General features: G+C 44.6%; 1 protein-coding gene across 1 annotated transcript in view; it reads right to left on the reverse strand.

Annotated features, from left to right (window-relative positions):
* Positions 1–13594, reverse strand: part of SNED1 (sushi, nidogen and EGF like domains 1) — a 684146-nt gene that overhangs the window by 313686 nt on the left and 356866 nt on the right. The window contains 1 exon segment of the mRNA XM_030215639.1: positions 5180–5291. Coding sequence (XP_030071499.1) covers positions 5180–5291 — 112 coding nt within the window.

Here is a 13594-nt window from a genome sequence, read left to right on the forward strand (position 1 = left end):
GAACCGGTGGCTGCTGTGGACCGTCACCCGTTCCAGATTTCAGCCCAGTCCGGTCCGGATCTTCCGGGCTGCCAGACTTGCTTGTTTGGATTGAACCTACACAGCACCCGTAGTTTCCTGGTGATGGTTGCAGCTGAGCTCCAGGTGCTGCTGGGCTTATTAGCCATTCTGAAACCTTGCTGCTTTGCCTTTGCATTGCGTCTAAGGCCCTGGTATGTTGGTGCTTGTTGCACTTCAGCCTGAGTTTGTTTCCTTGGTCTTGTTCTTGCCTGAAGTCTTGCCTGTTCTAGTTAGTCTATGTTTAGTTTAGGGTATTGCTTGTTTCCCAGTCTTTTGTCTTGTTTGTATGTCTTTGTCTAGTGCTGGGTTTATCTGTGTTTGTTCCCTGCTTCAGTGGCTGCTTGCAGCTTTCAGTTCAGTCTCCTGTCTAGCTGTGTTTATTCCCTGTTTCAGTGGCTGCTCGCAGCTTTCAGTCCTGGCCTTTAGCCTATCCTTTCCCTGCCTTGCTGTCCCTGTGCTGCCTAGCTGTTATCCAGTCCTGCCCTGTCCAGTAAGTCCTGCCGGCCACCTGAAGCCTTGAGCTCAACTCTTGGTGGAAAGTGGCCAGGTGCAGATGAAGCCTAACTGTTTGTCAGAGATCTGCCCTGTCTCTAGCGTGGGGTGGTTTTGCCTGCCACTGCTGCTCCTCGGCAGTGGCCCAAGGGCTCACAAACCCAGTGTCCAGCTTTGAATACATGACACTCACACCAAGGAGAGGCTAGGAACACATAGGAAGAACAGGCAGGAGCCATCTTGGAAGCTGGCACAAAACATGCGGGAGCCATCTTAGATGCTGGCTCCTCAGAGAGGCATAGCCCACACAGGTGAGGTCTAGTGAAGCAATCAGCACACAGAGACAGAGATAAGACTAACACAGAAACAGACAGAAGCTAGCATAGATGCTGACCCCCAGAAATAAGATAAGTCTGAGGGTGGTCACGACCATAGACGTGACATCCAGAGCATAGGAGCCAACTTTTTTAAATTATTGGGGGTGCTAAGCCCAATGGAAATAACCCATCCCTGGACACAAACAAGGAATTTTCTCAATATTGGAGTGATCAAGCACTCACAGAGTCGGCTCCAATGATCCAGAGGATAGCTCAGAAAGTAATCCAGAGCATTGGGTTTAGAGAAGTACCTACAATGGCAGTAATATGGACTGCTACTAAGTCCAAACAGTGTCCCGCTATGTGCATGGCTTGAAAAAATTGTAAAGCAAACTGTAAGTCATTTAATAGTGACAGTAAAGAAGATTCAGGAAAGGATGAAGGATTGTCAAGATAGATATTGGGTATCACTATGAATCAGAGCTCCTGGCAGCAAACTCAAATCTGAAATCAAGCCACAAATTTTGTCTAGGGATGCTGAGTTAGTCTGTGGAGCCTGATAAAAAGATAAGAAATAACACTACCTCCACTCTTTTTACCCCTAAGGCCTTGATATATTTGGTGCATGTCGTATAATTACTTCAGAGAGTCACGGTTAAAAATTACCACACCCCCTCATTTAAGTGAACAATTACAGGAATGGAAGGAAAAATGTTCAGGGCAATCTTGGCACAAGTAGGCCGACTCCCTGTCCTGAAGTCATAGCTAGATGACTTGCGATCTGGATTGGCCACTGTTGGAAGCAGGATACTGGGCTAGATGGACCATTGGTCTGATCCATTATGGCTATTCTTATGTTCTTAAGTCGTGAACAAATCATAGACCAAACATGATTTATTTTTAATACTCTTAACATTAAGAAGGGCACACTGTATAGAGTCTGACCCATAGAATCACAGAAAATAGCAATTTGAACGAGGAATACTAAGTATTTTGTCTGATAAAAGGTAGATAGGTGTGAATGATAAATAGGTTGTTGCAAATTGCCCTTATATGGAAGGCTGACCCCTCATGAAACAACTGCCACAGGTCAGTGGGTGCCATTTTGCACCCAGAGCCAGATGGGGTGGAAGCAGAGGAGGACTGCTCCTGCCCCCATCTACTATGCACCAGGTAAGTCCTGGGCATTCTCAGGGGGTTCAAGGTGAATAAGTGAATCATCGGGGGATGCTGTGGGGAGAGTATCAGGGGGTTGCTGAGTTGGAGAGAACATTGGGGAGGGAAGGTGCGGAGTTGGGCAGGGAATTGGGTGAGCACCCAGCAGCCACAGCCCAGAAGTTACGTGGGTGCTGGCTGATATTCAGTGCTGGCAACCGCAGATCTAAAATGGCTAAAGATAAGACTGCCTTTTGTGAGGCCCTATCTGGTCACTGACACTGAATATGACCCATGTCCACCTATGTGCTGGCTCTTACTTGACTTTGCTTCTGGACTGCCCCTCCACTTCCTGGTTAGACCTGCCTAGTTAAATGCTGCTGAATATCGGTTGCTGGCCTTCTCAGTATGGTTTAAGTGGGCAGAAGCTGAACATTGACCCTATAGTAATATGGTGGGGCATTTTCAAAAGGAAGTCAAAATTGGAACATCCTGCTCATAATGCCCAAAAAAGCTGACCATCTCACAGCCATTTTCAATCAGGAAATACGCCGGGGTTTCCTGATCAAAAATACATAAAAACTTCGAAAATGGATGGCCATTTTATAAACTGAAACATCTAAACTATGAACATCAAAAATTCAGAGACAGGGATGTATATCTCATCTGGCTGCATTTTCAAAGAAATGGCCACACAGACGCTCTTGCAGAGCAGAGGGGCAGCCTGGTGGTCAGTGCAGTGAACTGTAAACCAGGGCACCCAGGTTCATATCCCCCTACAACTCTTATTTTAAATGCTGAGCCCTCCAGGGACAGGGAAATGCCTACTGTACGTGACTGTACAGCACCTCAATAGTCTTCAGGCTTGCAGTGTCATATATATTTAGGAATAATAGGTATATGTCTGTTTCTGGAGGGCTCACAATTTAAAGGAAAAAAAAGAGAGCTGAAGAGGGAAATGAATCTGGGTCTCCCTGTTTACAGTCCATAGCACTGACCACTAGTCTACTCCTCACACCTGCATTCTGCTTTGTTCAGCATGCCCATAGTAGCTGATACTGTCATAGAACCTGGTATTCCATTCTGGTTCACTTTCATGAAAGAGGGAGGACAGCAGCCGCTGGGGGATTCATGAGTGGTCATGCCTTAATCCCTCCAGTGGCCAGCTGCTCAATCAGAGCAAATTTTTGTACCTTGGATATGATTGAAACAGATATAAATAAAAATGTCCTTCTTTTTAGGCTTAGATGTTTCTTCCAATTCAATTATTGCTGTTGGATGTCTTCCTAGTCCCACCCAAAACACACCCACAACATCCCCTTGTTATCTGGATGAACTGCAGTGTAGGATGTCCAAATTCTGCTGTTCCAAAATTGCAATTTGGACGTTTTTGGCTGTTCTTTTTTTTTCAATTTTGAGACGTCCATGTGGTTTGGAAATGAGCCCCAACTGTAACATACATATTAACACAGTAAATGATGGTCAATAAAGACCCATTTCATCTATTCAAAGCCCAACAAGGTAGTCAAAATTGTATCTGCCACTCTGAACAGGTTACATTCTTTTAATATGTGTGAAGGTCATTTAAGTTTTGCTTAGATCCCATCCTCATTCTATATAGGGACCCTCTATGTTTATGTCATACATTTTTTATTTCTGTCATTGTTTCTGTCCCCGCCACTCCCACCAGGAGGGCTCATTTTCAAAACAAAGAAAAGCGTCCAAATAATATCATAAGGTGGTAGATGGACATTTTCTCTCAAAAACATCCAAGTTGCAATTTTCAGCACTCCAGTTTTAGAGGTTTTTCTCCACAGTTTATCCAAATTTCAAGGGGGCGTGCTTTGGCTGGAGCATGGGCGGCACCAAAAGATAAATATTTTTCTGCAATAATGTATCAAAATGAAAACGTCTAGGGCCAAAATTAAGACCTTTTTGGCTAGACCTGTTTCAATCACAAATAAGTGACCAAAAGGCAACCTAAATAACCAAATGACTACTGGAGGGAATAAACCATAAACCCCCCTTACTCCCCCAATGATCACAGACTCCCTCCCATCCCCCTAAGATGTGACGGTGACAGTACATACCAGGCTCTATGACAGCTTCAGATATGTTGGCCATTCTTGTTAAAGAAGCAGGCAGGTTCCAGATGTAGCCTAGTGGTCAGTGCAGTGGACTGTAGAGAAGGAGACCCAAGCCCATATCCCACTCTAACTGGTACACTTGTGGCGGAACATGTGAGCCCTCCAAAAACCACTAAATACCTACTGTACCTACATATAGGTGATACCTGCAAGCTTGAGGGCTATTGCAGTGGTGTACAGTGAGGTACAGTAGATTTTTCTCTGTTCCTGGAGGGCTCACCATATATGATATGGGGGTTATGATGAAATGTGTACCTATGACCTTTTATGTGAAGTCTGCTGCAGTGCCCCGTAGACTGCCACACTGCTTTGCTGGGATGTCTTTGTGGCCAGTCTACTAAGAATGTTGGTCCCCAGACATCCTAATGGCTGGTTTTGGGGTGTTTTTCTTTTAGACATTTTGTTTTCCAAAATGGTCCCCCAAAAAAAAGCACTGAGCACAAAACATCTTGAAAATGGCAATTTTTGAACCAAAAAGATAGATGTTTTCAGGTTCGAAAATGGCTGTTTGCCACTCGATGTTTGGATAATTTTAGCAAAATGTCCAAAATTGGAATTAGATGTTTTATTGAAAATGCCCCTCTATGGCTCCTATGTCTGGCTGAAAATAGGGCACACATACAGGGCCCTGTTTGCATGTTAGTGTTTTTAGTGCGTACTAAATGCTAAGTCATCCATAGAAGCACATGGGCGACTCTAGCATTTAGTGCGCACTAATTTTAGCGTGTGCAAAAAATGCTAGTGCTGCTTAGTAAACAGGGTCCTTAGGAGCTTAACTTAGGGGTCCTTTTACAAAGGCACACTAGCGTTTTTAGCTATATTCCTATGGGCGTCTCTAGTGTTTAACGTATGCTAATCATTAGCGTGCACTAAAAACACTAGCATGCCTTTGTAATAGATCATTTTAGGAACCTAAATTTAAAAGCTCAGCTTTTTATGTATATTGGACTTGGGGTTTTTAACACCAAGTTATAAACCTTTCTCCCTGTGTCCAGCATATGTTAGTACCTATTTCACAGTGCCTTCCTGTGAAGCGGTATGGGCAGGAACAGTAGTACTCTCCATCAGACTCTTTGCATGATCCACCATTCCGGCATGGCCCTGACCTGCATGGATTGGCCTTCCTGAGAAAAGAGAAAAGAAAGAAATACAAGAGAATCAGCCATTTGCACATCCTGGAGAGATTTGATCATCCTTTCTCACATGCTGTCTAGGGATGTGTGTTTAATTACTATGACTTCCCATCCAAAAGGACACAAATTAGTCCCTTATTTTCTAACTCCTCTATTCTCTTAACTATCTATATGTTCCATCTTTGCTTATACCCTATACTGTCAATTAAAATGTTCTATTACGTATTGTGTTGACATTGTAAGTAGTATACTATGCCACACTTTGTATTATTTGAATATTTTTACTGCTATAATTGTCTATTGATCATGTTTGATTTATTCTTACTGTACACCGCCTTAAGTGAATTCCTTCAAAAAGATGGTAAATAAATTCTAATAATATAAATAAATAAATAAATAAAATAGCAACAACATATATTCTCATTTCTTTCATGTTAGAGCACAGTATAGTGAAAGAAATAAAATGAAAAAAACAAAACCCAAGAACAAAAACAAACAAACAAAATAAATTGAAAATCAGACTACACTTTTTCCACATACAGACCCCTCCTTAAAACAGGTACCATCTCTTTTGTCATGCTGTTTTATTGACAGTATTTATTTAAAAATCAATGTTTCCTTATAATATGCATGTGCATAATTAAGTTTAAAGTTTAATTGTCTTGATTTTGCTAAACAGTTTGGGTAAACAATACAAACCAGCTTATTTTCGAAAGAGAAAAACGCCTATATTTCGACCCAAATCGGGAGATGGGCATTTTTCTCGCAAAGGCGCCCAAATCGGTATAATGGAAAGCCGATTTTTGGGCGTTTCCAACTGCACTCCGTCGCGGAAACGAATAAAGTTGACGGGGCGTGTCGGAGGCGGAACTGGGGCGTGGTTATCAGTCGAGGAGAGATGGGCGTCTTTAGCTGATAATCGTTAAAAAAAGGCGTTTTTACCGCGATTTTGGGTCACTTTTTTGGACCCTTTTTTCACGAAAAGTGCCCCAACTGCCCAGATGACCACTGGAGGGAATCGAGGATGACCTCCCTGGACTCCCCCAGTGGTCACTAACCCCCTCCGACCAAAAAAAAACCCACTTTAAAAACTTTTTTTCCAGCCTCAAATGCTGTACCCACCTCCATGACAGCAGAATATGTTCGATCCTGTCACAGGCTTTCCCTGGGTCAGATGTGGCTCTCAGGTGCACTACAGGGTCACATCAGCATTGCATTGTGGTGGGTGTAGGGTATTGGGCTCTGTGATTTCATTAGCTTCTGTTACAATCTCACGATGTTGGTAGTTGGTAGGCTCTTCTCCCATGGTGCCTTTTCCCCCTGCTACTGGTTCAGAGTGTGCCCCTGTTGTGTTTCCGGTAGTCCATGAGGTAGTGGCCATTTTTTGTAAGCCAGTTTTAGATCCCTTCCATGTGTTATCCACATAGAGAACTTAGTTCTTACCTTGAATGTGGCTGAAAGAGGGCATTGTACAACATTCTGCTAGCTCTGACCTGCTAATCTCACTACCAGGGAGACTCGTTGCCAGTGGTGGGGCACAACCTCTGATCTGCAGTTAACTGTGAGTAAAGGCGGTTATTCCAATAAAGGACGTTTTCGGAAAGATTAGTCTTCAGGTGTCAACTGGTGTGCCAATGTTATATAACAGCAACCAGTCCTAGAGGCCTGCGTGTATGCAGGTCCCTGGAGCACTTTTAGTGGGTACCGCAGTGCATTTCAGCCAGGTGGCCCCAGGCCCAACCCTCCCCCCACCTGTAACACTTGTGCTGGTTAATTGGGAGGCCTCCAAAACCCACTGTACCCACATGTAGGTGCCCCCTTCACCCCTAAGAGCTATGGTAGTGTTGTACATTTGTGGGTAGTGGGTTTTGAGGGAGGGGGGTTGGGAGCTCCGCACCCGTGGTAAGGGAGCTATGCATGTGGGAGCTTTTTCTGTAGTCCACCGCACTGACCTAGGGTGGCCAGTTGGTTGTCCTGGCATATCAGGGGGGCGAGTGTACTACGAATCCTGGCCCCTCCCACAACCAAATGGCTCAGATTAGGACGTTTTTGAGCTGGGCGTTTTTAGTTTCCATTATTGCTAAAAAAAAGAAACGCCCAGCTCAAAAACGTCCATTTTTTTCGAAAATACGGTTCGGCCCGCCCCTTCACGGACCCGTTCTCGGTGATAAACGCCCATGGAGATAGGCGTTTCCGTTCGATTATGCCCCTCAAAGTGAAGAAGAAAGCAACAAACTCGGTAAATCTAAAAACCAAGAAAAAATAACAGAGATGACCTGAAGAAAGGTAGTCTTGAGCCAAGCATATTATAAATTGATTTATTAAAAAGTTGTGATTCCATGTGACATAACCATGTGTCAGCTGAGTGCTGCGCCAGTGAGTCCATAGATTGTGAATATGAGAGCTGCAGTACTGTGAAAAGTAAAAGGCTGCAAGTTCTTCTCAGATTTCCGCCCCCCCCCCCCAAAAAAAAAAACCCAATGCACTGGCTCACTTGCTGAAACTGACATCCTTATAGGATGAACATCTTAGACTATACCCTATATGAATATAAGGGGTAATTGTTCTGCCCCCATATTCATGGAGGCAGGGTATATTGTGATGTCTATTTAAATATGAGCATTATTTGAATTTAATTGCATTGTTTGTGTAATAGATAGCACTGCATACTGGGGTTCCCCCCTATAGTTTGAGGTTCCTATGATTGACTCCTTGTGAGCTTTCCCTATTGGCTGTCAGCTCTGAGCTAGGGCCAGCCCTCTTTCTTTGCCCGAAGGCTAGATGTGAGAAGCTCAGTCTGTGCCTGCATACCATGTGCTAGCACTTTTTCTGAGAGCTGACCTTTCTTAGTTCCTCTGTAGTTCCATCAATGTTTTTTACCTTCTCTTTCTCTCCTTCTCTTTCTCCTCTCTCTCTCCTTTAGGTTCTTTCCTTAGAGCAAGTCCCTTCCTAAATCTCGTAGAGGCTTCTTACTTAGGTTGTTGTAAATGACAGTTTCTCTTTTTTTTTCACAGAGTTTACAGCTTTGCCTCTCAGCAGTGCTGAGATCTGGCCTCTCCTTGCCTCTGAGGTGGCTGGGTATGGACTCCATGTTGCGATAGGCACAGTTCTTATAGGTAGCTGAATTGTAGATTGGATTCTCTTTGTGCATAGGGAGAATTGCAACAAAGTAGATCTACCTAAGAATTGAGAGTCTAGTGGTACTGTTGTCTAGTCGTGGAGGACAAGGAGGATTAACTAACTGTGAGGTCATACTGGTCAGTAACACTGGACAGTGTTTGGACTGGACAGTAGCACTGGGCACTGACCTGGACAGTCACAGTAATTCTATAAGGAGCTGCCTAATTGTAGGTGGCAAGAAATGCATCAATGGATATATGGAAAGATTCCACAATATTTTGTGGATTCCTTACTCATATGTGAACCACAACGAGAATTATGCTCTGTGGTGAAGAAACAGCTACAAACCTCTGTTTGTTATCTGAAAACAAGAAATTGTGCGTTCTCTATAGCTGGGGCTTATTTGTGGAATGGTCTGACAGGCTTTTTAAGACTTTGTACAGATTTTCAGAAATTTAAAAAGCTTATTGAAGACTTTTTATTTTGTAGAAGCATATAAGGATGGATAGGTATTAGTTTGTCTTGACAGCTCTTTCCAGAAGTCAATTTTATTTAGTTTGTCATTATTTGATATTTTTCTTTGATATTGTGTATGGTCTTATTATAACCCACTTTGTGTTTAGAGTGGGATATATAGTTTTGAAAATAAAAATAATAAATGCATACATTCAGGTGCATAAATGACCACCGTTTGGCTGGGCAGTATTTTGTATGTGCATGCCAAAATGCAATAGCATGTACTTTGCGGTGTTTGGGCAGGGAACACATTCATATGTGTAAATTATAAAATCTTATTTTCAGGTTTCAGGTTTATTAAAATCTTGATCTACTACCCTTTACATAGTATAAAATAAAAGGTAATAAAATCAATAGAGAATATAGGAAAGAGAAAGAATGGGAGGAAAGAGAACTCCATTTTATATAGGATGGAAAGAGTAGTACAGAGAAAGGGGAAACAGGGTGCCATTATGTGAAATCTCACAGAGCATACAATGCAGAGATGTTAAGTGTGGCCCATGGAGATTTACCACTGCAATGCTGGAGATTGAAGGCCAATGAGAGAGGTCTTTGGGGCCCCAGCCATGTCTAAAACTAGTTCTGGCAGATGCATATTCCAAAAATTGACATATTCCAATCAATAAATAGAAAATAAAATTCTTTTTTCTACCTTTGTTGTCCGGTCATTTCATTTTTCTTATTGTGATCGGACTATTCTCTAGTTTCTGCTTTCCTCTTTCTTCTCTTAATTGTCTTGCCAGAGTCTCCTTGTCCATTTGGTACTTATTTTCTCTCCATGTCCACCATCCATCTTCCCTCTGTGTTCCTCATTCGTCCTGTCCAGGATCTCCCCTCTGTATTCCTCTAATTATCCTTCCTCCATGTTCAGCTCTAACCTCTCAGTGTCCCTATCCTCCCCTATATTCTCCTCCCTCAGTCCATTCTCTTTCTCTCTCCCCCTTTGCACTGGTCCACCATCTATCCTTTCCTTTCCCTTCCCTCCCCCTCCTAGGTCCAGCACCTCTTCCTGTCGTCCCTTCTCCTAATGCAGCACAGCAGCAGCTGCACATTTCCTTCCCAGGTCCAGCACCCCCTTCCTCACTTTCTCTCTGCAATTTGACACTTCATTTGACTTGCCTTGATTTCACCATACAGCAATTCAGACTGGCTGCTTTGGGGCTTTGGCCTTCCCAGTGATCCGTCCCGCCTCCTCTGACATAACGAATTGTTCCCGCAGGGGTGGGGCACGTCACTGGGAAGGCTGAGGTCCCGAAGCAGCCTTCCTGAATCACTATAGTGCTACTGGTGGTGATCAAGGGAGAAGGAGCGATAGCAGTATCTGGATTGGCCTGGGACAGTGTGAGATTCGGGGAACAGCACTGCTGAGTGAAAAGGTCTTCAGGTCCCCTAAGTTGCTGTAGTGGGCTCTTTAACATGTGCTGCTTTTTTTTCTGGAGGTTGTGCTTGCAGCTGTGGAGGCTTAGTCTCCCCAAGTCTCTTATACCAGGTGTCTATAGTACCTGACCCACAGGCGAGGAGGTTTGGAAGAGGAAGAGAATTGCCAGACCAAGGGGGGCAGCCGAGAACCAATGCATGACATTGGCTCCCCTTAGCATGTGAGCTGGAGAAGGGCCCGATTGCGTGTGTCTCATGCTGAATGCTTGTGACTTGGCATGTCTGCACAATGGCTATCTTATCACTGCACAAGGGGAGGGAATTAGGAATGATAGGCATTTCTAAAGAGAAAGGTTTTGAGAGCAAAGCGAAATTCCACAAAAGTGGTTATAGATTTTAGTGGAGGAGGTAAGGCATTCCATAGGGTAGGACCAATGGTACTAAAGACTTTGTAGCGAATGGTGTCATAAGATATTTGTTGAAAGGAATGGACATAAAGAAAATTAAATTGGGAGTAGTGGAGTGTCCTGGATGGGTATAGGGGATAAAATATTGAGAGAGTTAGAGGGGCATAATTGACAGGGCGCCCAAGTTTTCCTGAGGGCGTCCTCCAGCAGGAAGTCCCCATGAAGGGGCGGGGAACCCATATATATCGAAACAAGATGGGTGTCCATCTTTCATTTCCATAATATGGTTGGGGACGCCCAAATCTCAACATTTAGGTTGACCTTAGAGATGGTCGTCCCTAGAGATGGTCATCCCCGATTTTCGGCGATAATGGAAACCGAGGACGCTCATCTCAGAAACGACCAAATCCAAGCCCTTTGGTCATGGGAGGAGCCAGCATTCATAATGCACTGGTCCAGGACACCAACCGAGTACCCTAGGGGGCACTGCAGTGGACTTCAGAAAAAGCTCCGAGGTGCATATCCCCCTTACCTTGTGTGCTGAGCCCCCAACCTCCCCCCCCAAAACCCACTCCCTACAACTGTACACCACTACCATAGCCCTTAGGGATGAAGGGGGCACCTAGATGTGGGTACAGTGGGTTTCTGGTGGGTTTTGGAGGGCTCACATTTACCACCATAAGTTTAACAGGTAGGGGGGGGGGATGGCCTGGGTCCACCTGCCTGAAGCACACTGCAGTACCTACTAAAACTGCTCCAGGGACCTGCATACTGTTGTCATGGAGCTGGCATATTTGAGGCTGGCATAGAGGCTGAAAAAATATTTTAAAAATTCTTTAGGGTGGGAGGGGGTTAGTGACCACTGGGGGGGGGGTAGGGGAGGTCATCCTCGATTCCTCTGGTGGTCATCTGGTCATTTGTGGCTTGGTCGTGGCTAAAAAAAAAACCAGGACCAGTAAAGTCGTCAAGTGTTCGTTAGGGACGCCCTTCTTTTTCCATTATTGGCCGAGGACACCCATGTGTTAAGCACGCCCCAGTCCCGCCTTCGGCTATGCTTTCCGACATGCCCCATGAACTTTTGTCGTCCTCGCGATGGAAAGCAGTTGGGAGACGCTCAAAATCGCTTTGATTATGCTGATTGGGTGACCCTGGGAGAAGGACATCCATCTCCCAATTGTGTCGAAAGATGGGCCGACCTTCTCTTTCGAAAATAAGCCGATAGTGGTTTTACCAGAATTGTGAATTTTATGGATCAATATCAAGGTATTAAACATAATGCGGTGGTAGACTGGGAGCTAGTGTTCTTTGAGAAGTGGTGTAAATTGATCATATTTCTTTGAGCCAGTTAGTAGTTTAGAATTGGAGTTGGAGGCGGCATTGTTTGGAAAGATTTATTCCATATAGGAGGCTACTACAATAATCGAGGGGTAGTGATGACCAGACAATGAATAAAGATATGAAGGCTTGTTTTGTAAATAAGTGACATAGAAAAGAGATTGTTTTGAGTTTAATTGTACCACAGTGGAAATGTGAATATGAAAGGAGAGAATGGAATCCAAAGTGACTCCTAAGATTTTTAGGGTTGGCTGGAATGATCCTGGGAATCCTGCAAGCTCTTTAGAGTGCCTTCTTTTTCATTCTAAATATGAGCATTTATATCAGCTTTATGGTTGGTGTAAATGTCCATGCCTGCAAATTAGACAAACATAAAGTGGCTTATGCTGCTAGTTTCCAAGGAAAAGTAGGTGCCTATCCAGCTTATAATCGAAAGTGATCGCCGGCCATCTTCCGACACAAATCGGGAGATGGCCAGTGATTTCTTAAAAAGCAGCGAAATCGGTATAATCGAAAGCGGCATTTTTGACAGCATCGCCGCTTTCCCGTCACTTCGCCGGCGAAAGTTCAAGGGGGCGTGTTGGTAGATTAGCGAAGGCGGGACATGGGCGAGCATGGGCGTGGCTACCAGATGGCTGGCTTTCGCCGATAGTGAAAAAAAAAGCGGCATTAAGCAGTATTTCGCCGGGTTTACTTGGTCCTTTATTTTCACGACCAAGCCTCAAAAAGGTGCCCCAACTGACCAGATGACCACTGGAGGGAATGGGGGATGACCTCCCCATACTCCCCCAGTGGTCACCAACCCCTCCCATACTAAAAAAATAAAACTAAAAACCTTTTTGCCAGCCTGTATGCCAGCCTCAAATGCCATACCCACCTCCATGACAGCAGAATGTGTTGTATCCTCCGACAGCCTTTCCCTGGTTGCGATGTGGCTCTCGGTGAGTGTGACACCTTTTCTGTTAGGTGCCCTGCAGAGTCACATTAGCAATGCATTGTGGTGGGTGTAGGGTACTGGGCTCTACTTCCATGGTGCTTTTCCCCCCAGCTAACTGGTCAGAGTGTGCCCTGTTTGTTTCCTATTGTAGTCCATGCGGTAGTGGCCATTTTTGTAAGCCAGTTTTAGTTCCCTTTCCTGTGTTACCCACGTTAGAGGAACGTAGTTCTTACCTTGAATGGTGCTGAAAGAGGGCATTGTACACCATTGTGCCGGCTCTGACCTACTGCTAATCTTAGTACCAGGGGACTCTTTGCCAGTGGGGCACAACCTCTGATCTGCAGTTAACTGTGGTTATTTCAAGAAAGGACATTTTCAGAGAGATTAGTCTTCGGGTGTGAACTGGTGTGCCAAAGTTATACAGCAGCAATAAGTCCTAGAGACTGTATGCAGGTCCCTGAGCAATTTTAGTGGTGCAGTACATTTGTGGGTAGTGGGTTTGGGGGGGGGGGTTGGGGGGCTCAGCTCCCAAGTAAGGGAGCTATGCACGTGGGAGCTTTTCTGAAGTCCACCGCAGTGACCCCTAGGGTGGCTGGTT

This window comes from Microcaecilia unicolor, chromosome 10 (genome assembly GCF_901765095.1).
Source record: "Microcaecilia unicolor chromosome 10, aMicUni1.1, whole genome shotgun sequence".
In the NCBI taxonomy this organism is placed as follows: Eukaryota; Metazoa; Chordata; class Amphibia; order Gymnophiona; family Siphonopidae; genus Microcaecilia; species Microcaecilia unicolor.